At 46.0% G+C, this 26,932-nt stretch overlaps 1 protein-coding gene across 1 annotated transcript in view; it reads right to left on the minus strand.

The window, feature by feature from the left end:
• Nucleotides 1–1,294: 1,294 nt before the first annotated feature.
• The window catches only part of COQ8A (coenzyme Q8A), a 43,326-nt gene continuing 17,688 nt past the window's right edge, over nucleotides 1,295–26,932 (minus strand). Inside the window, exons 5-15 of the mRNA XM_005523283.3 lie at nucleotides 21,310–21,384; nucleotides 14,845–14,967; nucleotides 11,112–11,197; nucleotides 9,946–10,086; nucleotides 8,760–8,841; nucleotides 7,316–7,409; nucleotides 6,360–6,501; nucleotides 4,795–4,902; nucleotides 3,977–4,042; nucleotides 3,153–3,239; nucleotides 1,295–2,672 (exon numbers count right to left, since the gene is read on the minus strand). Coding sequence (XP_005523340.1) covers nucleotides 2,379–2,672; nucleotides 3,153–3,239; nucleotides 3,977–4,042; nucleotides 4,795–4,902; nucleotides 6,360–6,501; nucleotides 7,316–7,409; nucleotides 8,760–8,841; nucleotides 9,946–10,086; nucleotides 11,112–11,197; nucleotides 14,845–14,967; nucleotides 21,310–21,384 — 1,298 coding nt within the window. The 3' untranslated portion in view covers nucleotides 1,295–2,378. The remainder of the gene's footprint in view (nucleotides 2,673–3,152; nucleotides 3,240–3,976; nucleotides 4,043–4,794; nucleotides 4,903–6,359; nucleotides 6,502–7,315; nucleotides 7,410–8,759; nucleotides 8,842–9,945; nucleotides 10,087–11,111; nucleotides 11,198–14,844; nucleotides 14,968–21,309; nucleotides 21,385–26,932) is intronic.

Here is a 26,932-nt window from a genome sequence, read left to right on the forward strand (position 1 = left end):
GTTCCTCTGACATGCAATTCCTCCTGTCACAAAACTCCCTGGACAAAGCTACAGCCATTATTAATGCTGTCACAGCCTACACAAAAGGCCAGGAGAATTATGGAATGAGAGCTCTAATTAGCTCTCCTAATAAAGCAACATCTCAGCTTCTGCAAGTTGCTACCCTCTTGCAAATGCAAAACAACTCCACTGTTCAGCTGGACATCATTCCTAAACACTCTCAGGAAGGGAAATGTTTGCCAGGAGTCGAACACTCTTACCCCAGCATGGTATACACAAGATCTGGGCTCACATGAACAAGTGCTTACTGGAAAAGTGAACTGTAATGCTCCAGCTTACTCTGCTGCCTTTGCAAGTTCTCTGAACATGCTGGCCTTGAATCTTCAGTTTCAGAAAATCTGCTCTAAAACTCACATAATCTAATTTCCTTGTCAGCTTTTTAAACTTTAGCATAAGCATTTAACAGCTCAAACAGCTCTGCTGTTTTTACAGCTGCAAGGTCTAGATCCAAAGGACAAAAACTAAACAATGTCTATCAGAACTCAAAACAAGGAAAGTTACTGTAACTTTGTACACTGATAAACAGCTTGATGCAAAACTATTACTTCACTGAACAGCAGAGTTAACTCTTCTCCAAAGATTAAGGATAATCTGACTGGTATTTTGGATTAAACTGCACTGCATCTTACTCAACAAAGTCTTAAATGAAGTGGCTTGTATGTTTATGGCTTTGGAATAAAGATAATACCATAATGCGTTTTCCTGTTTCTCAGAGGTCCCTCCTGAGAGAGGGGGAGAGATTTATTCACTTACCTGTTCTTTCCCTCCAAAGTGTCAGCTGCCAGGATTTCACACATGCTGCAGTGTAAGATCAGACAACCTGGGCATTCCTCTTAACTGAGTAGGACCAGCTGAGCCTGCTGGTAAATAAATATCTAGCACTTGCCAGACCAGGACACCTGCCTTAGGAGCACCAGGTCAGCCTGAACACCAACAGCCTCTCCTTCACAGGTGGAGGGAAGGCAAAGAGACTTGTGTTCAGGAGACTGCTAACAGAGTGATTAAAACAAAGGAAGATTAAAAAGCAAGAAGATTACTGGGGATTTTCATGGCATGAACAGGCCACGGGTGGATGGCCAGGCAAGGCTAGTAACAATTCCTTGAGCAAACGACTGCAACAAGAGACCTGGGAGCTGCTGCTTCTGCTCAGCTGCTGTTTATCCCCCAGAAGAGGACACTGCTCCTTTTAGCACCCATTCCCACACCAGAAGATGACACAGCCACAGGCAGCAGGCCCACCGCACAAGCACTCGTTTATTAACATCAGGAAGTCGTACAGGTACAGGCTTTGTACAAAAACCTACAAAAGTCAATTTCCTAGCTCGACTCCAAGAGATAAAAACTGTGCATCTGGTTTGAACTGTGTGACATTTCAGCTGGGGCTGGAGCTGCTCACCAGAGGCAGGACATTTGATTGCCTTGCTGCAAGTTCTGCCTTACAGGGAAACACACAGAAGAGGGTCTTAGTCAGGAGTGCATCAAGCAGTCGGTGTCAGAGCTGTAGCTTATCTAACTCGCCCTCAGGAAAGCTGATACCTACGAGACAGTGCAGAATCCCACTATTTGTGCTCAGATATAGCTCTGCTGATTACACATTTGACTCCCAGAACTGAGTTGTGAGAGTGTGTATGTGTGTGTTTTTAAAAGAAACTGGTACTCAATTCTCAGACTTTAAAAATATTTCCTATGTTTAGCTTGCAAGCCAAAAAGAGGCAGAAAGCATAAAACTTCTACTTGCACACACGCCCCTTGCATTAAATCAACGTCAGCAGAATCCAGGAGGGTTCTCAGACTGCTACCACTTGACTTACTAAAATGTGGGGGAGGTGCCGGATGTGTCTGTGGTAGGGAACACCTTGGTATTTCAACCTATAAATTCACAGTATGAAAACTACTTGAATTCCACCTCAGCTTGAAAGAGGGAAGGTTTTTAAAAAACAATTTGTGGACAATTACAAATAGGCTTCAATATTAAATTCTGCTCTCGTCCTCCTTCCCCTGCTTGTTATAAAACCCTCTCAGAATGCAACCACCATCAGAATGTTACAAATGTATTCAAGGTAGTCAGCTGGTGCCTTGAAGCAGCACAGAAGCACTCAGTTTCCTGCAAGCTGTGAGCTGTGCTGGCAGTCGAGGCAGGACAGACACAGCAGGAAAGAGCAGCTTTGTCCTCGTGGAATGCACACCTGGCTTCCAGGGCACGGGGCTGCTGCATCTCAAGAGGATGGAGAGCTGGGGAGCAACGCAGGGGTGGCTTAGAACGCTCGCTGCAAGGCTCAGCTGAACCGGGCCCTCAGAAGATGACAAGTTCATTCTTACTACTCCTCTGGCTTCTTGCCCCTACTGCTCCAGTATTTGCTATATGCCTCTTGGAACATGTTTTTGCAGGGAATTTTGGCCTTCAGCTTGGTGCAGATCAGGAAAGAGCCGCCCATCTTCCGATGAAGAGAGTAAGTCTCCTCTGGCGGGGGGACAAGCCGATGTTTCAGCATGATTGGGATTAAACCATGGATCTTTTCAGTGGTGCTTTGGTTGCCAAAATCAAAAGGCTCCTCAGATGCAAAAGCCTCTCCCAGGATGAGCACAGCATTTAAGTGGGCATCTTCCATTTCCTGCCCAAAAGGAAAGAGGGATAAGTAACACCACTAGCTATGGCAATCACCAAGGAGAAAAAGAAATGCTAGTGCTAACATCAGCAGCTTAGGAGAAACAGCCATGTCCATGACAAAGGGAACCTCAGCAAGACTGAGGAACATTTAGTTCATGCAGTTTTGAGCAACTAAACCTTCCAGAAAACTAATCTTCATGATGAAGCTTCATTAAACTTCAGGAATTGTTATCACCTGCAGGGCCTTGTAGAGGGAGTAAAAGAAGGACAGTGGTTTTGGGGCTAGCTGTATCCTCATTACTTTTCCTGCTCCCAAAAGGAAGTGAGAACAAAAGCTAAAACCTTTTTTACTCTCCTCCCTCATGCTTATCAAAAGGACTTTTGGACTGACACTTTCACCACATCAAGAAATCTGGGGAGGTTCACAGACCTGCAACGACCTTATCTGCAGCCAACACCAAAATCAGACCCTTCTGCTCCATACCTTGATTTCATAGCCAGTGAGGAATTTCATTTCAATGGACTTCTTCAGTACTCTCTCTCTGTCCATGTCAGCAGCTGCCTTGATTACCTGAGTAGGAGGAATACTTTCAGGAAATCCAAGAGATAACTGAACAACGGTTTGAGCACAGGACTGCTGCACAGGCCACAGGAGCACATAACACCACCCACCTGCTCACTCCCTTGGCCTCTGCCCTCTCTGCATGCTGGGCAGGTTAAAAGCTACTGGCTAAAAGATCCAGCTCTTCCAACAGGGCTACACATGGCCCAGAGAATGTAAGGGACAGCAAAAAAAAAACCTTCACAAATAGTCAGCCCCTCCCCCAAAGAAATAGAGCTGACTGTGAGCAGCTTTAGGTGGCAGCTGCTGGCCCTGGCAGCTCAGTTACCATGTGCAGAACATGGTGATCACAAAGGAAGCACGTCTGACTTCACATCAATTTATCTATCTATCTGTGAAAAAGCTAAAAATCTCAGGAAGAGGTGGGGAACAAGCAATTCCTGCATATCCTCCTATAAAAATCAGAGAATTGTGAATGCTCTGATACACCCTGTTGTCCAGGCCCCCCAGCAAGCATCACTGCAGTTCACCTTTGTGAACATCCCAACTCAGAGACCCAGCAGCTTGCAGCACATGTGCAGACAGCCATGGCAAGGGATGAAACAGGAACAGAGATCACTCTCTTGTCTCCAACCCTGCTTCCCTCCACACCCAAAGTGTATTCGAGTACAAAGTGTTAACAGCTAAGAGATAAGAGTATTTGCAAAATCAACTGCAGCTCTCTAGGACACAGTGCAAGTCCTCACCTCTATGTAGACATCTGTGAACTTCTCATCAAACCCTCGCGTTGCTCCAAAGTCCAGCAGGGCCACCTGGAAATGGACAAAGTCGTCCATTACAGAGTCAACCATTCTGGTAGAACCTGATCTTAAGAATGCTCCTGATTTCTTCAGGAAGCTCAGCTGGCTTTCACAGTTCTCCTCTGCATCTCAACTGCCCCAGAATCCTTTATTCCCAGTCCACAGCCCCAATGGCTGCACCAGTACAGGGCTGAGGAGGAATGGCCCATGCCCATGCCCAGTGCCCACACTGCCGCACATGCTCTGCAGACAGCTCCACTCAGGCTTCATGTGCAGGGACAGAGCAGCACTGAACCTTTTCCCAGCACTTTGCAGTACAAACCACAGTATAAAAAGCAGTTTCATCTCCCCTACAGAGTACAAACAAGCAGCCAAACCAATAATCAGGAATTGCTACCCTTATCTTAAGCACAGCACAAGAGTGTCTAACTGAGGAGTCCTGGGCTCAGGTGTGTCCTGGTAGAGCACTCCCAGCTGCAGCTTCCCACTGACCACCTTCAAAATAGATCCTGACATAGGTAAGGAGGTAGCTGTGACTGATCAAGGGCCAGGGTTACAGCAGCCCTGCTTTTCTACCAAGCCCTAGTGAGGGCAAGCGGCAAAGAGAGGTGTTGCCCTGTGCTATCTGTCCATGCCTCAAGGACAGGGATCTGAGATCTGAGAGAATCTCAGTAAGGGCTCATTGAACTCTCTGAGTGGGGAATAATCAAACGCTGGTGAAAACCAATGTTTGTATAGGTAGAACACTGGCTGCTCGGGCTTACCTTGTGCAGCTGTGGGTCATAGAAGAAGTTTGACCAGTTGGGGTCAGTCTGCATGTACCGGAACTCAAACAGCTCCCGCAGACACAGCACCAGGATGTTGTGACAGATCTTGAAAAACATGGAGAGACGAGAAACAAGTCAGGAGGGCACCAAGCCCTACTCACACCTGTAACTTAGAGCAGGCATCAGCAAACAGGGAACAGATCACCACATCAGCAGGAATCATCTGCTCTAAGCTGCCAAACTCCTGCAGAGCTGAAGCAACTCCCAGCCCACATCTGCCATGGGGCATCCTTAGCAGATGGCACAGATGCTCCAGTGCTCATTCAACTGCTTTCTGGTCCTGCCTTTTAACTTTCCACAATTGACTACATACTGGGTGGCTGCAAGAATGAGATTCTTGCATGATACACAGACCCACCATGTACTCCTTCTGTGGACTCGGCACAGACCCAGCTTGAGGGAGAAGCAGCAGAGCCACACCTTGGTACCAACAGGCACAGAGAAGCAAGAGTAGCAGTCCTTCAAGACCCCCCTGCTGAATTACATACTCCAGCAGAGCTTTTCTGTGAGAATTGCTAAGCTGGAGCCTGGTCAGCAGAACTGCCAGCCTCACTCTGCCCCTCTCCAGCTTCTGCAAAGCTGAGTGAAACATATCCAAGGTAGAAGGAAGAGGGCACCAAATGCAAGCTTGACCCTGCTACAGGACATTGCCATTTGGGACAGAAGGCAGAGGGTTAGCCAGGCCAGTGGCTTATGGGAAAGAAGGGCTGCTCCTGCAGCAACACCCCAGCTCACAGCTTTTTAAAATGAGTCCTGGTGATAGAGCATCTCACTGCTGGGGACAGTCCCTAAGAATAGGCAGACAGCTCTGGCACAGCTTCAAATCTAATGTGACACTGTGTTTATCTAGAGGAACAGACTGCTCTCTTCCCCAGTGACCTGCTAACAGCTGACAGCTCACACCAAGAAACACACACACATCCAAATACCAGGATACCAGGACAGTTATTTCTGCTACTAGAACAGCTGCTTGTCCCACCACAGCACTCCAATCCCTGACTATATTCAGGACCAACACCCACCTATCCCCACATCCCTGCTTTTGTTTACTGACAGGTACTTTTCCAGCAGCGCTGTGCAGCACAGGTCATTCCCACAAGCATGACAACCAACTGCTTGCACTGGGATAATTCTGCAGTCCTGCCCAGAAGACCAGCTGCATAAGACCTCTTTTCCCTTGCTGACAGTCCCTCCCAAAGTTAAGGTCATCAGAAATGGCATCAACCAGCAAGACTACCTCCCCTTCAGCTGCCCTTGCCATTCACCCCCTCCAACCCCTCTCTGCAGATATGCTGGTACCTGCAAGGCCCAAACAAGCCAGGAGAGACTCCAGTGTCACTGCTACCTTCCCTGAACGAGTCTTCCTAGAGGCTCCAGACAGTCCCTGACTCCAGCCCTGCTCAAGGTTTGCTGTGCCACAAAGCATGCCCCAGTCTGGCAGTCGTGGGCAGGCTGAGCACAAGGCTCTGTGCAACGGCAGAAGCACAAACTCCCAAGTTTACCTCATTTCGAATCTCCTGGCTCAGCCCTTCAGCTTGATCCAAGGGAAAGCCAGACACCAGCTCTGTGGTCAGCACGTGTTTGCTGCACAGCTCATCTATTACTCTTGGGACATAAAAGAAGGGGTGGTCTTTCAGCAGCTCCCTAAGGATGGATGAAGGAGAGGAAAAGGTTTAGGAGCCCTGAGAGCAGACGGACCCATCAGCAACACTTCACGCAGCCCTTCGCCAGCCTCTACCCACACCCTGGCTGAGGCTGCCAGGATATGTTTTCCTCAGGAATTACAGTAGGGATTAAGTCAGCAGAAACCCTGCCAGTGACTTACAGCTGCTGCCAGCTCCTGAAGTCACATCTCCTGCCAGAGCAGTGATACTAAGAAGGCTCCAGGCCAGTGCATCAAGGGGCACTGGGTCTTCTGCTCACTCCACCTGGCTTTAGAGTCACACTACACACATGGAAGAATTACTTTGCCAACGGGAGCAGTGCCATAGGGGCAGTTCTGCAGCAGGACAGGAAAAGCATCCAGCCATCATTTAAAAATAATCTGGATGCTATGGCAAGCCAAGGGAGCAGGCAACTCCTTTAAGAGAGCTGAACTGAAAACCTCCTGGGCTGAAGGATGGGAGAAATTAACAACAGGCTGAGATAGGGCCACACAGAAGAGCACTGCAACCCAGCCTCAGGAGTTATTGCAGCACTTTCATGTGTAGCAGAACAGACAGAGGACTTGCAGAGGAGGAGGGAATTTAGGTGATCACATTTCGGCTGGCTGAAGCCATGCCCAGCTGAGACAAGGCAGTGATTCTGGGGGACAGCTCAGGCCACAACCATGCAGCCTTCCCCTGTGCCACATGGCAGGGCACAGCAGTCAGCTCCACACCATTCCTGAAGTTAAGCAACCTCTCCTGCCTCTCACACACACAGAGAAAAGGGGCTGAAGGCAATGGTGGAAACATACTGGAATTTCCTTGCACAGGCAGCTTCTCTCAGATAGTCACACTCCAGGGCCAGCTCTCTGCTCACGACTTCAATCAAGTGCTCCGGGAACAAACCTGAAAGTCAAATACCACAGGAGAGAGCAGGCTTAGAAAAAAGGATCTCCTCAGGCTAAGCTTCCCAGAGCTACAGCTGAGGAGCAGCCTGCTCTTCAGCCAACTCTGAGCTGAGGAGTACAGGAGGCCTCAGAGAGCCATGCAGGTTATGCAGTAATCCCAAGCCCAAGCTACACAGCTGCTCCTAAGTCAAGGTATATCCACACCACTGCTCTATGCAGCAGAGCTCTGTCCTCTCCCAGCTCCTACCCCACAGCCCAAGCTGTCCACCCCTGCTATTGGCATGGCTGTGCAGGGACACACACCAAAGACAAGCACCCAAACACTGCACAAAAGCAGCAAAACCAAGCTTCAAACCTTATCTGCCTTCAAGTGGCAGCAGGCACTGCCAAGTAGAAGCAGTCAGCATGACTAATACAGTGCACTGCAGCAGCAGCACGTAGCCAGGGCCTGAGATGCCAAGCCCAGTTGTCTTAGTCTTGAAGCTGGAAAACCGATCTACTTTGTGGGCCAGACACAGCTGGGGCTGTAGTAACCTCTGCAGGGCCCTGCCCAGCCACCTAAGAGAACAGTCCCAGATTTTGTCAGCACCCACCATGATTTTAGAGCAGCATTTGTACAGTCCCACTAATATTTACAGCTGCTGCAGGCAGGTATTTCAAAAAAGGACTTGTAAGTCCTGCATTCCCTGTGGGAAAAGGGACTTGTCCATGTGCTGGGACACTGAGCAAGTTCTGACAGTTCTCCACGACTCTGATTGGAAAGAAAAGAGAAATGTCTGGGAAGAGCACAGAATGGCAGGCATGGAGGGCTACAAGGAAACATGGAGAAGAACGAGTTCTGCCAAATGTACCAGAAAGTAACAGGACAAAGCAAGACTACCTCACCTGAATACTGCTCACACTCCAAGCCTAGAAAGCTATCAAAAGTGAGTATTCCCAGGCAGTTTCTACTTTGCTAAGGATCCCTGTGGGTCTGTCTCTATATAGAGAGCACACAGAGAGAATCACAGGTAACTCTGGCAGGTTGTGGAATACACCTGGGCAGAAAACACACAGATGCACTTCCTACCCCACCAAGTGGGCACTGGAGCAGGCACATGCCCAGCAGAGGCTGCAGCAGCTCTGCAGCAGAACAGGGGAACAGAGCATGGCTCCCCAAGCTGGCCCTGCACCCTCTGCCCACACCTGCTCCCTCTCCTGCTTTCTGCAGGAAATCTGTTCCTGGGCAGATTTAGTATCCTTAAGTCCCTTTCCCTGGTCTTTGGAGGGACACATGAAATGCACTGCTTGAAAGGGGTTGGCAGAACTCAGCCTGCACCAGGCCCTGTCAGGGTCTCTGTCTTTTTACCTTCAGGGAGAATATTGCTCATGCTGAGGACAGCCATCAGGTTGTTGACATCACTGTTGATGCTCTGGGCGACTCCGGGGTACTGTGGGAGAGAATGGGAGAGGGCAGTGTTGAGATTACCTGACCTGGTTGTATAGGGCATGATAAAAACACCCTGCTCAGCATCCACTGCCCCCATATCACAGCTACCTATGGCCTGGCAATGAGCCAGGGCATTCCTGAGCCACACATCCCTCCTCTAAAAGCTTATTCAAAGCCCAGCATCTAAATGAGGGGACAGACAGAAAGGCTAAGATGCAACTCCTTGCAATCAGAATGGCTTGTTCAGATCCTCTGATGGGAATTCTTCCAACACATGATGGGTTCTCAGACACACAAATCTCACAACAGCCACAGCAGTCAGTCATTTCTCTCCCACAGCTGAAAGCACACACCCCTGGAAGCCCCAGTGTGTCATTCTCAGCAGTAGGGCAAGGGGTGAGGCCCCAGCCCAGCCCTGGCAAAGGCACCTCCTCCTGTTCTCACCTCGTCTGTCAGGAAGGGAAGGAGCCTGCACTACTGAAGAGAATGTGTGCTGATGCCAGAGGGTTGAGTTTCTGCTGCTGTTACCTTGGCCTGACTTCAGAGAGCACTTGAGACACTAAATGGCTTGAGAAGACATCGACACCATTGATACTATTTCTAAAGTCTCCCCATCCTACAAAAACCCACCAATGAGTTGAGCAGCTTTGCCTGGGATACTGCTCAGTCAGCAAGGGACCTCGCTCCTTGGGATTATAAACCACGCTGTACAAGGAGCTTTAACTCCAGAAGTTAGTTTTGCCGGAAACAGCCACCTGAGGTTGCTGACACCCAGAAAGGGGCCTGGGGCTTGTGCATATGCCAGAAAGCAGACTGATCTATGGAGCAGATGGGACCCTCCCATACAGCCCTAAATGTACAAGCAGTCCCTCAGCACCATTATCCCATACTGCAGTGAAATATCTGTGGGATGTATCCTGCTCATCTGGACTCAGACTGGCCCCAGCTGCAAAAACCTTTCCTGTCTTTTCCACTCAGCTTGCACTAGGTAAGACATCATATCTTCACTTGCATTAAAATATTTCTTGTTTGTTTAGCAGTACACATGTAGCTCCCCCACCCTTCTATGAGCACAAACAAGACATGGTTGGTCTGTAAAGCCCACCTGGATTTTCATGGCAACTTCTTTCCCATTTTTCAAGCGTGCCAGATGAACCTGACCAATTGAAGCAGCAGCAAAGGGACGTTCTTCAAACGACTCCAGTTTATCCCTCCAGTTGGGGCCAAGATCATTGCTCAGAGTTTTCTACAAATAAATAGAAAGGATTGGGGTATGGGAAGCAAAGATTTAAGACTTTCAGTCTTGGAAATCATGATCCTCTAAGGGACTAAAACCTGCTTTCCAGATCATCCTCTGTGCCTTGTGATTACACACCAAGGCAAGGAATGGTCCAGCCAGCAATGCTGCCCCAGTACTGAACAGGTGCTGGTTAGATCTCTGTGGGGCTCTGCCCTAAAAGACAGAAATCTTGAACACAAACACCACTGCCTTGGCAATACAAATATCCCCTTTTGGGTGCCACTTGCTATTTTCCAGAAAATGAGCAAGAAAATGAATTAGCTATTTCTCCTCTTTCATCGTGCTGCCAAGCTGAACAGAAGCAATCCAGGCATAACTCTCTCTAAGGTAATATTGATAATTAAACATCACAGCCTGCTTTAACATCTTTTTTGCTACCCTGCCAGACTGCTGCATTTAAGTTCTAGCTCTGCTTAGTGTCTTTCAGAAGATAAGTAATGCTGGCTGTTCCATTTGCATCACCCTTTACATGTTAATTTACAGAGAACACTGGGAAAAGCAAACTTAGTTCACTTCATTCCGAGTCTTCTTGACGGCAAGTTAACCAAAATGGTAAGGACAAAGCTGCTGTTAATTTTCCAGCAGACTAAGGCTCGTAAGTCTGTTTCTAAAATGGGATGTAGACATATCTAGACACCAGCTTAAGACCCATGAGAAAGAGAACACACAAGAGGAGGCTACACTCACCAACACCCTATAACCAAATCTGTGTGCAGCATCCTGCTCCATCAACATTAATCTCAGGACATGAAAAACTCCCTCATTTTTTCCCCCCTCTTCTATTTTTTTTTTAGAGAAAAGACAGCACATAATTGAGAAGGAATCACACGTTACCCACAGCCGAAAATATGTAACATCACTGAAATAGTCTTTAAAATCCCCATCCACCTCCCTTACTAGGGCATGTCACAGGTGACATTTTTTCTGCCCATTGTCCCTTTCTCTGATAACCACTCAGGAACATTCCTCACCATCATCTGCTTTATTGGCATGAAGTCAGCACTTTGACGTACACGCTCAAAAATCCTCTGGAGATGGGGGTTGATGAAGGCATCATCTGCCAAGGGAAAGCACACAGCAGTCAGTGCAGGCATTGCATTCTTCAACACACAAAGAAACATGCTCCTGCATCCCGACAAGTCAGACTGTCCTGCTCCAGGCACACCCCAGTGAAGGTTTTAGAAGTAATTCTTTAGTTCTTCAGGTGTGGTGACAGGCTGCACAGACCTAGGAGCAGAGTGCTCTGCCTCTGTCACACACCAGCCCATCTTCTGGCTGGCAGCAGTACAACATCCAGTCTAGAAAAGGCCACTGCCTTGTGGAAACACAAGTCACAGAAGGGTCCCCTGGAGAGCCATCCCAGTGCTCCAAGGTTCCCAACATGGTTTTATCCACTTCATTGTAAGGGGCAACAGCTCCTCTAGGACACTGTGCAATGGTAAAACACCACTTACACAACTACTGAACTCTTGGAGAAATCAGGATTCAGCATCTGCTACCGTAAACAACTGCCCAAAGGCAGAGCAACTACAAGTGGGCAGAAGAGAACACAGCTGAGCCAAAACTTTTATGTCATAAGGATTTAGCAAGCAAATATTTATACTCATAAGAGGATGGGCTGGGGCATCTTGAAAGATTAGTCCTCTGCTTGAGCAAAGGCTTGTACAACAACTCAGAGAAAAACTACTACTGCTGCTTTCATTTCATAAATTATTATAAAGGAATCAGATTTATCTCCTGCTCTCCCAACGCTGGAAAAGCCGACGCTACAGGCCTTGATCCTGAGAACTGAACCTGCACATGCAATTGTGATATTCAAACAAATATTTATTGTTCCTCTCCAAATACATATGCATGAACCATCTTATGTCTATCCCAGGAAAAAAGAAAAACAGTGACCTTAAGAGGACTGTTCTGGGAAGAACGGCTGAATGAAATGGATAGAAAAAGATAAATAATGCAGAGATGTGACATTAACACTCGGCATTGTTTACAAATTCCCACTGAAGCCATAGCAGCATTTAAAAGTACTAACAAAACCCCACTGTGGAACCAACAGGAGTTTTTAAGAGGAGCTCCCATTCCATCACTGGAAGCTGGAGAGGAGCAGGCTTTGCAGGACCAGTGAGTAGAACTCCTGCTGTGACGTTACAAACCCGCAAGAAGGTGAGACATTGCATTTGCGTATGCACTGCAAACACTGAAAGAAACACCTGCTCTGTTACTGATGGTGTATCACTGCCCAGCCTCTGAACACTCTAAAAAATATTCTCAGGGTTATGTGAAGGTATTAACCATCATGCTGCAATGTGTCACCTGCACTGCCAAAGGTGACTGGGCAGAAGGAGAATGGATCTCACTAAGAGTGACTCCTGCTCCCAAAAGCTGTTTCTGTCAAAGCATCAGCATCTGCAACAGGCATTCGGGATTATTTATTCTGCTTACTTTATTCTTATTTTACTTCCTTTATTCTGCTTACTGCTGACATCCATAAACCTCTCAAAGGGTTTCAACCCCTAGTCTGAGAGGGCATCCATCCTAAGCTGAGGTGCTTGACTACCCCCACTCTTTGTTCATGAGCACGACGTCAAATAGCCAAGAAACCTGTAAGTCCAGGCTGACTGTACAGAAACTCAGCAGCAATGTCAAAAATCAGTCTTGCCATGGAAGCAACTCTGCCAAAGCCATGCTTACCACATGCTGATGAATAAGGTTTTACGTCTTTGTGGTCAACTGGTGAGGCCTTACTGGAACAAAATTAAGCAGGAGCCAAGGTAGGGCACTCTGAGCTGGCAAATGCAGCTGCCTCTCCAACATCTCCCAGAACACAGGATGACTGGGGGCCTTTGGCATCTTTTCTGTGCATGACCTTTAGGAATGTGCATCCCTAACAAATCCACTGACTCCCACATCAGTGGGACACAACAGACATTAGGGATTTTAAGGACACTGCTTTGTGACTTGTGCTCAGGTACAGGGAGCCCCTGCCCCTGGTTAGCACCCAGACCTGCTGACAGAAGCAGTGAATTCAAACTCTCCAGGCCATAGAGAAGCCCACAAAGTGGCAGGACCTGCATGAAACCCTCCTGTCCAAACGGCCACCCCAAGAAACAGACTCTGCATTGTTGATGGTGTGATTTATTTCACCACAGGTGTCCCCCAGCAAGGTCACCATGGGCCTGCGTTCTTGCCAGGCACAGCAGAGTCCGCACACTTATAGCAAGAGTCCAAATGAGGGCTGGGTACAACCACCAAAGTTGCTGAAGGCCTGCTCCTGACAGCAGAGTGAAGTCAATCTGCAAGTATTTGACACTCCTGCCAGAGCACCCGTAACATTAGAAGACAGCAGGCAAGTTATGAAAATCCAGAGCATTTCTGCTCCTCAGAGCCAGCCTTTCACAGTTCCCCCCACTGCACTCATATCCAGGCCTATGGCAGCTGTGACCAGGCTTGGGCATACAGCAGGCACAACTCAGTGGTGTCCCAAGAATCTGAAATTAATCCCACCTATGGTAGATGAGGTTAACTGCAGAGATGATTTCCAGGCATGGCTCACTCAGCCCACATACCAGAGGTACTGGAAGGCAAGGAGCACAGGAGCTCCTCCTGGATCTGTACTGTGAGCCATCAGTGGCACCTGGCAGTTTCTAGAGGGTGAGAAAACAGCATGTGGGTGGAAGTCTTTGACACAGCAGCCAATGCCTCCCACTAGGCTCTGCCAGGTGGCCATCAGCCTGGCACCTAGCTAAACCAATTGATTAGCAAATGAAATGCCAATCAGGGCTCTCTGGGACAGTGAACTGATCTTGTTTTGTTGGTGAGTCCAAAGCATTTAATACTCTACTAGATCCAGTCTCATCAGCTAATACCTACAAAAATTCAAGTAGAAGCATAAGCCAAGTAAAGTGAGTACTTCAAACACTCAGACACTTACTCAGTTTCAGAAACATATTGAAAGCTATTTCCAGACAAGTCTTACAGCTGTTTCTGGCAGGTTCTTTCCTTCTCTATCTGGCTGGGCAGGAAGACAAAGTGGAAAGATCCAGATAAGGTTTGAACTGAGCACACCTGCCATCTCCCAGGGGTAACCTAACAGTTCAGTGCAGACACTGATGTCACTCATTGCCTTCATCTGTGGTCACTGGCCTCTGAGCTCAATGGATTAAATAGCAGTTTGAAGTCTTCTCAGGATGGAAACAAGTGTTTTATACCTGTTAAGGTTATCAACTCTACTGGCCTTTCCAGCTTCAGTGCCCACAGAGCACATGAACCACAAACAGGTTTCTATAATGGGAGAGTATTGTGGATATAACCTTGACCACTTTTGGTGAACAAAGAACAGGATCACGTTCTTGTTGTCACCCTCCTCCTTTCTAGCAGGACACCTGCAATCAGTGTAATACAGCTCTGCTTCTTAACAATTGCTTGTAACACAGACACTAAAATTCACAGTGTCGCCCTACTGTCAACCAATTTCAGTTACACATGATAAGGACATTGAGAGTGTGGTGGTGTATAAGTGCATGTATCTATTTCTTTCATACTGGGATTAGATGGAACTCAAACATTTCCATCACTGCTCTCACAGAAGAAAGCCATTTGTTCTGAGCCTCCACATTCACTTGACACTGCCTGATTGCAGACAGCTGACCCTGTCACACCTGGCAGCACAAAGGACAGCTGAGGACCTGTGCTACCACTTACCTTGGATGCTTAGCATCTGTCCCAGCTTCAGTGCTGCTCCCCGGACCTTGCACAAGGTCCTCACAATCCTTTCTGCATTGGCCTCTGACAGGAACGGGCTAGAATCCATCACTGCTTTCTTCCCTGAGGGCAAGGAAAGAGAGTAATGAATGAAGAACACCTTGATCTTGGCAAGCCCACTCCACTGTATTAGCCCACATTCAACAGGAGATTTGCCTTTCCCTATGGGAAATCAAACCAGGACTAAACCGAGTGCCTTCACTGCAACCCAGGGGCATGGACTGAAGTTGTACATGTGCCTTGAGACAACTTTGACATTGTTGGCTTGAGGGCCAGGAGCAGCAAGTCACAGCCTCCAAGAATGTCTGTGCTACTCTGCAAACTGTCTGGGATCCTGGGTAGATGCTGGTGCCTGAACTCACTGTGCCAGCCAGCACAGCCTAATACACTGTGCAAAGGTGTCTTGAGTCCCACACCATGGGCTGCAGCATAGCCATAGCCTCAGAAGGGCAGGGGGAGTGAGCCACAGCAAGGGGGAATCCTCAAAAGCCTTGGAAGCACACTGGCACAGACCAACAACTCTTCCAACCTCTTAACGTGGAAACTTGCACAGAACAAGACCAAACTATACACATTTAAACACATGTTCCTGTCCCCAAGCATGTGTAAAGCCTCATATCTGACAGGTTCAGAGAGGTCATGCAGCCATGTACACACCAGTGCCAGTTCCACACCAGTGCCAGTTCCAAGTTCGCAACAGAGGGATTGTATGGCATAAGAAGCACTTCCCCCCCACTTTTTTTTTTTTTTTTTTTTTTTTTTTTTATTAAGGGAGAGGGGAAGCAGGCCCTGATTCTAGTTTGTGGTCCCTTTGGGAGAAGCAAGCCAGAACTACCTTCCAGGGCAATGCCCAGTAGAGCAGGGACAGAGGGGGCAGGCACGCACACACCCACCTCTCTGCTGGGGCTGTAGATCAGCTCCTGCTGACAGAAAGCCAAGGAGGAGGAAGGTCAGGCCTTGCAGCCAGGCTGCAGAGCTCACCGCTAATATGTTGATCTTGCAGCTACATCTTTTTTTGACTACTTTAGAGGAACAGAGGACAGAGCAGCTAAAGCCCCTATAAACAATAGGCAGCGCCCAAAAAGGCCACAGCAGATGAAAACAGCCTGGGAGATCTCAGCCAGCAAATGGAAATTACTGCTGTGTCGTGTGCTGACTAGAATAGCCAGAGATCCTCTCCATCTCCTGGTAGCTCTCAGGAAGGTACACAGTGGGACTCAGACTGGCTAAGGGACAGAAGAAATAACAGAGACAGAGTGAAGTAGCTGCTGTCTAAACTCTGGTCACAATTAGGTACCATTTTCTTGAGGTGCCAAGCATGTTACTGATCTGACAGACACCCTTCAGTTCCTGCAAGCAGCTGGATTACTTACAGACCTTCCCTGCAGAAATGATTCCACAGAACTCTCCACAGGCAGAGCACAGATGTGTCAGGTACAGGCTGCTCTGCTGCCCTTCATCCCCACTCTTTCATTTGTTCTGTGGGATAGCAGCAAGATGGCACTGCATCTGGGACATCTCTCTCTACAAACCCCTGTCCTAAGTGAAGGATGTACACGAGAATGGGGATAAAAACACCAGGAGTACACAGGACAGCCATCCTCCTCTTCAGAGCAAGATATGGAAAAGTAGGACAGGTTGAGAATTCACTATATCCAGCACATTGCAATCCTTGGAGCACATTTTGCTCTGGATAATGGATGTAGTAAGGAGACTTAGAGACTGAACAGATAGAGTTACCCAGGGAAGAAAGATCTGGCTTTGCACAACTGAAAAGCTGTCTCTCAAGTGTCCTATCAGAAAGTTGTGTCCTTAGCAATGAGGAGGCAAATCCCTGTATGAGATGACACACAAGACCTAGTGAAAATACTGAATCAAAGCTGTATATTCCTTCACACCTCTGCACACAGAAACATCCTCCTTTGAGTCAGCAGCAGAATAAAGGGGTTAGTTAATGATTAAAGCCACATCCAGAAGCCAGTGAGCTCCGACAATTTTAACTCTTATTAGAAAAAGAGTCAAACACAGGCAGTCCCAAATCCTCTTCTGGCCAGCTTCTCACTGAAGTCAAGCCTCCAGGGGTCCACCTGATCACCAGGCAGCCCAAAAGCACGGGAGTAGCTCTTGCTTATGTACTTTGCTACAAGTCTGCATGAACAAGAAGGTGACCTGGAAGCAAGAGTGAAAAGCAGTACGGTGTCAATGGCAAACAGAGAGAAAACAGACACAGGCTTCCAAGGCTGGGTGAAAAGGGAGTGGGGATAAAACCCACCACAAGTTCATGAAAAAAATAAACCAATTTTCAGTGAGTTAACATTTTACCCAAAGATGGCTGGCACCTTTTGGTGCCTTACATTATTTCCTCCCCATCTTCAGTTCACAAATAGGTTTCACCTATTCACCAGAGAAAGAAAAAAAAGGCAAATAGAAGTCACATATGAGCCATGGCAACATGGACACCTCAGAAATTAAGGCTCCTGAAGCTACAGTGCCTGGGCCTGTGAGTTCTTCCACAGAACAGGCAGCAGGCAGACACTCTCACTAGTGCTTGACCCACTTGTATTTTTTTTCCTTTCCAAATCTATGTGTAACTCACTGCTACATCACTCCTTTTCCACCTTCTTTGCCAGTCGGAAATGGAGAACTAGTGACTGGACTTTGTATTTGTTGTAGGACCATCTGCCACAAAAACTTTGGGGCTTGGGAATACTCAAGAACATAGCCTAAGCACTTGAGACGGACAACCCAAGGATATTGCATTACTGCCTTTCATAAGAAAATCCCTCTGTTCAAATCCAGGCCAAGTGCCAGCCTGTCAGGGCTCTGTCCAGCCTGGTATTTGTGCAGTGCCTGAAGAACTGCCCAGGACAGACCATTAATAAGTGACAAAGTTGTCCTTGAACCCAGAGTATCTATACTTGTATCAGCAGCTGTTTATTTGGGCACTCTCATTTTAATTCCTGGGAACTTATTCTATTTTCCCATTCCCACCCTGTGTGGGCCTTATTCTGTATTTACATACACACTTTAAATACTGAGGCTGCCAATCAAGGTCACCAGTGACAGAGGAGGTTATCAGTCTACCAGGAAAATTCAAACTGGAAAAACCCACAAAAAACCACAACAACAACAACAACAACAAAAAAAACAAAAACAAAAAACAAAAAACAAAACCACCACCCTGCACCCACTTAAAAGAATTTGGCAGCGGAATGAATTTATGTCCAGGACATCAGGCTTGGATGGAAAAGGAAGAAATTCACCAACTCTTGCACCAGACATATTTGTTCTAGGCTAAGTCCCTGAAGGAGTGAATTGTTTATGGAAACAGAAACAATCCAAAGTAGGGAGAGATGGGTCCTGTGGCTACTAAACAAGGATGGGGAAGCCAAGCAGGAAAAAACAGATCAGAACGTGCAGGAGAGTAGGAATTTGCAGTCCCTCTTCTGATAACAGCAATGGAAAGAAGAAGCACAAGCTGTGCTATCAGGATCATGTGTAGCTCAGGAGTGTCTGGCTAAGGGGTTGGGACTAAAGGACCTGTGTTTCCCATTCCATTTTAAAGGTGTGAAGACGCTTTAGTTTGTACTAACTAGGCAAGAGGAGGGCAACCAAGAGAAAGCCCTTCCTCATTACTCCTGGATGCCAGCGAGAGAGTGAAATTCCTCGGCAAGCCTTTGGGCATACACACACATCCCACTTGTTTAAGTCTCAAGTGCCAAGAAGTTACTATTAATATTGCAGCAATAGGGAGAGAAACTACATCCTCCAGCAGCTTCCCAAGAACAGGACAATATGTAATTCTCAAGAGACAGGTCTCAGCTCAAACTCATGGTGCTGGCAGCCATAAAACTTGGGAATAAATGCCTCAAGTTGAGATCAGGAAAGGGATGCAGAGGTATTTTTAAAGAAATGTAGAGGTACTTATGTAATGAGATTTCCCCCAGGAACAGCTCAGGCTGGTAATGTCAGAAAAACAGTAAGAAGATGGAATCTTGTACTCCCACTGTGTACCTGTCCTCTGCAGGAGCAGAGCCCATGGAGAGAGCTCTCATTCCTGGAGCCTTACCCACCACTCCAAAATACTGTGGAAAACACACGCAAGGACACTAGCTAGAGGCTGTAGCTGAGTCACCTGGAAGTGTGTCCTTGTGTCTTTGGCCTGAGAAGCTCCAGAAGAGTACAAAAGCTGCAAGTTTTTCACATTTGCCTCACCTCCACACTTGCTGCTCTTGGCATTCTCAGTTCCACTATAAATATTACTCTCCTTTACAGCACAACCCCTGCTCCAAGATCTTATCTAAGAACACTTGACAGCAAAAGGGGAAGCAACAAGGAAAGACAAACAAACACCCAAAAATAAAAGCCAGGTAATTTTCTAATTCCCTGCCTAGAACTGAAGTTGACTGTTCTCATTGCCCTATTTTTTAACCAAGGTTTGTTCAAGAAAATCACTCTTCCCAAAGCAGGATTCAAGACTCTAAAGCAGACTTCTGACAGAGAAAAGCAGTAGTTTCCCCATCAAGAAGACTAAAGTCTAGAGGTGCAAATGCTTTATTGCAAAGAGAAAGTGTCTTCTGCCCTCTAAATAAATAAAAAATAAATAAAAGCAATCCTTTTCATGCTCTAAGAGAGAGGAACAAAGCTCATGTTATTCCCTCAAACTTCATAGCTCTGCAAGCTCATGTTTTCACTTGGGGTGTGCCCAATTAGAAAATACTCTGGCAAGCAGAAAAATACCAACAGTTGTGCAATTCTGTCTCTGTTAAAAGCAACACAAATCATCAGCTTCCAACAGGTATCAACAGCCTGTCAAACATCCCAAGTGCTGAAAGCAAAAAGCCTTCAAGGACTCTACAGGAAGAGCTGTGTTTGCCTGAGTGCATGTTTTTAAATCAAAGCAAAGGAAACCCATCCATCCTCAAACATCTCAGGTCTTAGAGAGAAACAAGAACTCTTTGCCAAGGATCCTTTTTCTCTGCTGGGCTGCTCTGTATTACCTTGCTGTTAATATTTGCATCTTGGTATTCTAAATACAAGCAGAGTCCTGGGTCCTCCACAACCCCTTCCTCCCACTAAAGTGTTTCATATCCTGAAGTGTTTTATGGTTTGGGAATTTCTTTCAGTTGGGATTTTTTTGTTCAGTTGCTTTGTTCTTTTAGTGGTTTTCCCCACTCTAAATTTCTTCATTTTTCATCCACTCCAGTACCTCCTAAAACAGAGGTTCAATTTCCATCCTTCTTCCACACCCAAAGATGACCAAGGTGAAGACAGAAACTGGCTTTGTAGCAGAATACTACCAGCCACAGAGTAGAATTACAAGGACCCAACAGATGTCATTATCTGAAAGTAATACTTCTGAACAAGGAACAATTTGACTTCCATTTTTACTTCCAGGTACAAGTACTTCAACCTTTCATCAGCTCCCTCCAGTCACTGGAAGTAACCTAAACACACAATCATACCAGTCAAACCAGAGAGACCAGCTGAAGACAAAACAGCCCACAGCAACTGTAAGAGACCTTGACATTTTGCAGTATTTCACCAAAGCTTTTCCTGGATAACAAACAAGTGAATGGAACCATAAACTTTAGAGTAATCTCATGTTTTGTGGAGAAGAACACCTGAATTTTCTATGCACTAAACCATTCACCCACACACCCCTCCACAATATTTCACCAACACATATGCTTAGAAGAAAGCCACCATGACATGATCAAGTACAACTTAGAAACATTTTACCACCAACTTCAAATAAGCTGGAAAGAGGATCAGGCCAATTTGCACAGCACAGCTTTTTGCATGTTATGAGAGTCCTTTAGAAGTCAGCAAAAGACAGATATTGGAAATAAATAATTTCCATTTAATAGGAGCATAAAGCACTTTGTCTCTCTTATAAGGAAGCAGCCATCCTCCAAGTTCCTCCTAGGCAGAACATCCTTTAATTTCAAACACAACATCCTTTAACTGCAACCACTAACAAAACTTTCAGACACACAGACTCATCTAAAGTTTTTGTACCAACAGAACTGCATGGTTTCACTGAACAGTTTAAAAACAATTGTTAAGTCAAGACAGTCCAAGAATGGGCATAGGGGTAGTATTCAACCTCAGGGTTGGCTATGGGAAAATAAAGCAGTACAAATTGTGCTGGCACAAAAACATTCTCTGGTATATTCCTCTGGCCTCTGTCTATGTAGTGAGGCTGTGGTGTACTGAGATGGGAGAAGAGCCAAGAGATGAAGAATAATACTGAAAATAAAAGAACTACCTATACCCCCTGTTATTCGGTCTCACTACCCAGCCTTCAAAAGAATACAAATCTTGCAAATGCAGCTGAACTGTGTCTGGGGATGAAATAAAGAGGAGGAAAAAAGAAAACGGAAAGACATTGAAAGGGCTTACCACTGCGTTCCTCAGGTCTAAGGCTCTTCTTCGCCACTTCAGCCAGCGCCCCAATGCCAAGACCAACAGCTAGCCCTTTAAAATAAGAAAAAGACTCAAGTCAGAATGAAAAAAACCTTCCAAGCCACATACAGAAGCATTTTTGGTACTTAATGTTAAGCCATAGATCCAAATGCACAACAGCTCTATCAGAACATCCTGGCTTTTGCAATGGAGTCATCTTCACTCAACACTGAAGAGTTTTCTCCTGCATTTCTTCAGCCCAGCAGGCCAGCCAGGAATCACAGGCTAGGCCAGTCTGGGACATCTGGCTTTTATAAAACATGTCACAAGTGTTACTCAGAGCTTTGTGCTCTGGTTAATCTCCTGCTGTATACTGAAACCATGGAATTTATTTAAAAAAAAAAAAAAAGGAAAAAAAAGAAGCCAAAACTCTCACAAATATGGTTCTCAAAGTACAATTCTCAAGAACAGAATCCCTCTCACTCCCCACCATGCCTAACAGCAGGAGGAAAAACCATATTTAGGATGAAGCCACTGCCAACAGAGTGTAAAGTTTTGCAACCCTGCTACCTAAGCATTAGGTTTAATTGTGCTCATTAGCTGCCTCTTCCTTCCATGTGCTCATTTACTGTGATGAACAGAAACACGTTTTTCCCTGAGGCTCACCTTACACCAGCAGTGTTGCAACCTGCAGTCCCAAGGAGCTGGGGAGTAATCCCACACAGCAACAGCAAGACCAGGAGACAAAACATCAGCACTCCACATTCACTATCACTCTGGCAAGCAGTGAATTCCAGGGTGCTGTTTCACAGCCACAGGTTAAGCTACAACTACAAAAGCAGCCGTTATCTGCCTCCACTAACCAGAGCAAAGGCACCGACGATTAAATGAGGCACAGATCTAATCATGCAGCAATCCATACTACCAAAGCTCTCACTGCCTTCCCAATACCAAAATATTTATTTTTCTGGATAATAAATGATATGGCAGGCAGAACAGATGGTGCTGCCCCACATCTCCTCAAGAGTGGTGCATCCCACTGTGCCATACTCCCACACTGCTGACAGCACTGGGTGCACCTGCCTTCCAAGCACCGCAAGCCCTGCCCAAGGCACTACTGGAAAACTTCCCAGGTAAAACAACCAGGGAACAAAGTCAGCACAATGAAGGAAGCAGAGCTGTCCAGCACACGGCATTTTGCACGTGTGCAGGAAGAACCACATGCACAAGTTTTGTAGACTCAAGTGAGAAAGCCTGGCCACAAACTAAGTGATCCTCAACCTGCACTGAAGTTTTTCCTCTCTCCTAAAAATCATTCAATTACAAGCTCCCCTCACCCAGTACAATTTCAGGCTTGTATAGTTTTCCTGCTTCACAAATAGCTCCACTTTCAGTCTTACAGACTACATGCACTGGGACCAGAAAATCCTGCAGAAGGTGAAGCACAGGAGGCATCTGTGACATTACAAGGTGGCTGGGGTTTGGGTTTTTGGTTGGTTTTGTGGGGGGTTTTGTGGGATGGCTTTTGTTTGAGGTTTAGGTTGGTTTTGGATTTTTTTAGTTTTTCTATATTTTCTGCGAGCTTTTCTATGGAGTTGTAGCACTGAAGTTTGATGTTAGTAACTAACTTGTGCAGACCCTTCAATTGTGCCAAATCATGCATCACCAAGGAGCAAGAGTTTTGCACCAGAAATCCAGAGATATTATTAGCTAAACAAAGTGAGAAAGATACCCCTAGGCTTAGCAGAAAACAAGCAAAAAGGCTTTTCAAACACAGCATAAACACCTACTAAAATGCTGATACACGATCATTTACAATCAGATCCCACATGCAAGACAGTAACTTGGAGCAAGGCAGTACCAAGAGTCACACAGGAAGCCAACAAAGACATATCTCAACAAGAAAATGTGATTTTCTAGACTAAACACCACACACAGAACACTTCTGTTGGCCTTGATCCCACTTTCACCAAACAATGCTCCCCATCATAAATCAGCTTGGTTATTACCAGAGCTAGACTTAACTGACTGGCAGTAATTGGTTTCAAATTAAAAACATCACATTGTCTTCCAAAGGCTCTATGTTCAATGTCTAAAATTAAAAACTACCAGACCTACAGCCTGGACATAAAATAATGTATATCTGAAGTTTCTAATCTCTTCATCATTAAGACACAAACCACTTCTAAGGTAAATGAAAGACTAGGAACCAGATTCTACTCTGTCTTCCAGAATAAAGCTGGAGAGGTTACAGCTTGTTTAAAAGCAGCTTGGGTTTACATCAGTGTGGGCAAGATCAGACTACAAATAAATGTGTTTTGCACCTTCCCTCTCATGGATGTGCACAGCTGAGCATCTGCACTAATACCGTAGACTGCACCAGAAAAAGAGCTGCTTTTTCAATAGGTGCTCTTACAGTTTCCTCACTGCTCCACTATCCAGTTTCCAAAAAAATAAATTCCAATTGCCAGTCAACAACAGTTTCAAATAAACTAAAGTCGGGCAAAAACAAGTCCATGGTTAAACAGCTGCTAAGCTTTAAAGATCTGAAGTTTATGCAAAGGCTTCAAGCATCTTCAAACTATAATCACAGTGTTTGCTGCTGCTTAGCAGTCAAGCTTGCAAAAAAGGAGAACGTAAGGGTGGATGTTTGGGGTTAAAGTGTTTGCCCTCCCAAGTAACCACTACAGATGCTGAGGTCAGGAAATACCTGGACATCTGTCTGCCAGTAGGGAGTCGTTAATGAACTCTTCTAGCGGCTTTGCTTGAACATGGAGCTTTCTTTGCTTCCTCTCTTAAACTCTTTATCTCAGCTTCCAAGTTTTCTCCTTTTTGCTCTTTCCTATTCCTTCCTGCAGTGGAAGGAAATGAGTAAGCAGCTACATGGGACTTAGCTGCTGCTGCTCATCTGTTACCAGGACCAAGTCACCCTTCCAAAGAGCCTGCAGCACTACAAAAGCACTGTCCTGCTCTGGGCCCCTAATCTACTTGCACAGATCACTCCTGATGTTCTTTACTTTCCTTGTCTGCAAGATGTGTATTTCCTCCAAGATTAATCATTTTGGGACAGTTCTCAGAATTGTTCAACAGCCATTGTTCAGCACCTTGAAAAACTAATATGCTTACGTACCTACATAAAGTCATTCTCCTGCATTTTGCACTTCATGCAGATTATTTCAGCCCTGGAAAATGCCACTTGGTTCTATACCAGCAGAGTGGCTCTTAGAATATTTTCCAGGCATCTGCAGCATCTGGTACACTTCAAGCCAAGCCTATCAAGAGATGATCTGGAACCAGTTTTGTTCAGGCAGAAACCTCTTGCTCAGCAACTGACATAACAGAACAAACAGGAGCTGAATGGGCTGTTATCACTCTGATCAGCCTGCCAAGCACAGGGAAAGGACAAGCACGAGCAGGACCCTCCCCTGGAGCAGCCTGTGCCCTGGTTTTGGTCACGTAAAACACCACAATTGCCACACAGCACACCCTGAAGGCTCCTCAGCTGAACAGGGCAGTGAAAAATATAATGAAAAGCTCATGGGTCAACATAAGAACAGGGAGATCACTCAGCAATCACCATCACAGGCAAAACAGATTTAACCTTGGGAAATTAGTTCAATTTATTACCAATCAAATGAGAGTAGGATAATGAGAAATTAATACTAAACCATGTAAGACATTCCTCCTACTCCTCCCTTTTTCCTGAGTTTAACTTTACTCCTGAATTCTCTCCCTCCTTCCCTTCCTCAGCAAGACAGGGGGATGGGGATTGTTGTAACAGTCAGTCCACCACCCGTTGTTTCTGCTGCTCCTTCCTCCTCAGGGAGAGGACTCCTCACACTTTTCCCCTGCTCCATTGTGGGGTTGCTCCCACAGCAGTTCTCCACAAACTTCTCCAATATGAGTCCTTTCCATGGACTGCAGTTCTTCACACACTTCCCCAGCACAGCCCCTTCCACAAGCTGCAACCCTTCAGGAACAAGCTGCTCCAGCACAGGCCCACAGCAGGGTCACAAGTCCTGCCAGCAAACCTGTTCCAGTATGGGCTTCACACAGCTTTCTTCAAGCAACCATCTCTTCTACTGTGGGCTCCTCCAAGGGCTGCAGGTGGAACTCTGCTCCATTGTGGCCCTCTATGAGCTGCAGAGGCACAGCTGCTTCACCATGGCCTTTACCACTGGCTGCCAGAAAACCTCAGCTCCAGCATCTGGAGCACCTTCTCCACCTCCTTCTTCCCTGACCTTGGTGTCTGCAGGGCTGTTTCTCTCACTCCCCTCTCCAGCTGCAATTGTGCAGGCTTTTTCCCCTTAACTCTTATCCCAGAGGCGCAGCCACCGTCACTGACGGCCTTGGCTTGGAGCCATCTTGGAGATGGATACGGGGGAAGTTTTTGGCAGCTTGTCACAGAAGCTACCACTAAACCCTTGAAAAGCAAACCAAATACACTCACTTGCCACTCACATGACAATCTGAGTCCTGCAGCCGTCAGGCCTGTATATACTTTACTAACATACCTCAACACACTAGGTTTTTGCTTTTTTTGCTTTCAAAATTGTTAAAATCACATTAAATCTAGACTTCACCACAAGCTTCCTGAATTTTCTTTATTGCAAAAGAACCTTATTAAATCATTAAAATAATAAACTTAGAAACCAGGAATATGATTAAGGGAGACAGGAACAGCTTAGAAAAGTCAAATAAGGCAAGGAAGGGAGAATGGAAATAAAAAAAAAAAAAAGGACCGAGTAGATGGAACTGATGAACTATCAGGCTACAAAACAAGCATGGAACAAAAAAACTGCAGAAAAAAATCTGTTTTGTCAATTACAATCCTGGGAAGAACAAATAAATAAAAATCAAGGATGCTATTTAGTATTATAAATACCTCTACTAGCAGTGACTCCGGCTGCTTCAAGAAGCATACAAAAATACATAAAAATGACTAAGAAGTTCAATAGAGGATCTTGTGCTGATCACAGAGCAATATTAGCTCAGCATTACATCCAAGTGTTGGAAAACATCAGTCCTTCCAGTAAAATGTTCTTTGCCCACAGAAGCCAGGCAAACTCAGCAGTCCAAGTATTTTTGCCTCCTGTTGCTAATTTGTCCATCACCCACCAGCATGTCCTGACATCACAGCTGAGACACAGCTGAACACTCCCTATAACACTGGAGCGGACAAAAGAAAACATGCAAAGACAGAAGGAGGAATCGGATCATGCCAATAGCATGGGGATTCAGCTGTCTGGACCCCAGGAATAGTTATATGAACTCTGTTTTTGACCTACTCAACATCACTCCATCTTATCCAACCTGTTCTAATACAGAAATAAAGGGGGAAAGTGGGTTTAATTAAAAAAAAAAAAAAAAAAGAGTTAAAATAAGAAAGAATCAAATGCTTGTTTGACTGGTGTGGAGATTGTAGGAGAAGAATTCACCTCAACCATTTTATTTCCCAGAATGATTTCTTGGGGTCTTCAAATGGAGATGGCATCCCAAAATACACAAGAAAATTCCTGCACAAAAAGTTTACTTGCTTTAAGCTATATTCCCTCATAGATACAGAGCAGCCTCCTGCCCTTAATTATTTTTAAGGCAATGTAAAAAGCCAGGCAGTAGA

The sequence above is a fragment of the Pseudopodoces humilis genome, chromosome 3 (assembly GCF_049639895.1).
Source record: "Pseudopodoces humilis isolate 2021_Gansu_Grassland_sample_001 chromosome 3, ASM4963989v1, whole genome shotgun sequence".
Classification (NCBI taxonomy): Eukaryota; Metazoa; Chordata; class Aves; order Passeriformes; family Paridae; genus Pseudopodoces; species Pseudopodoces humilis.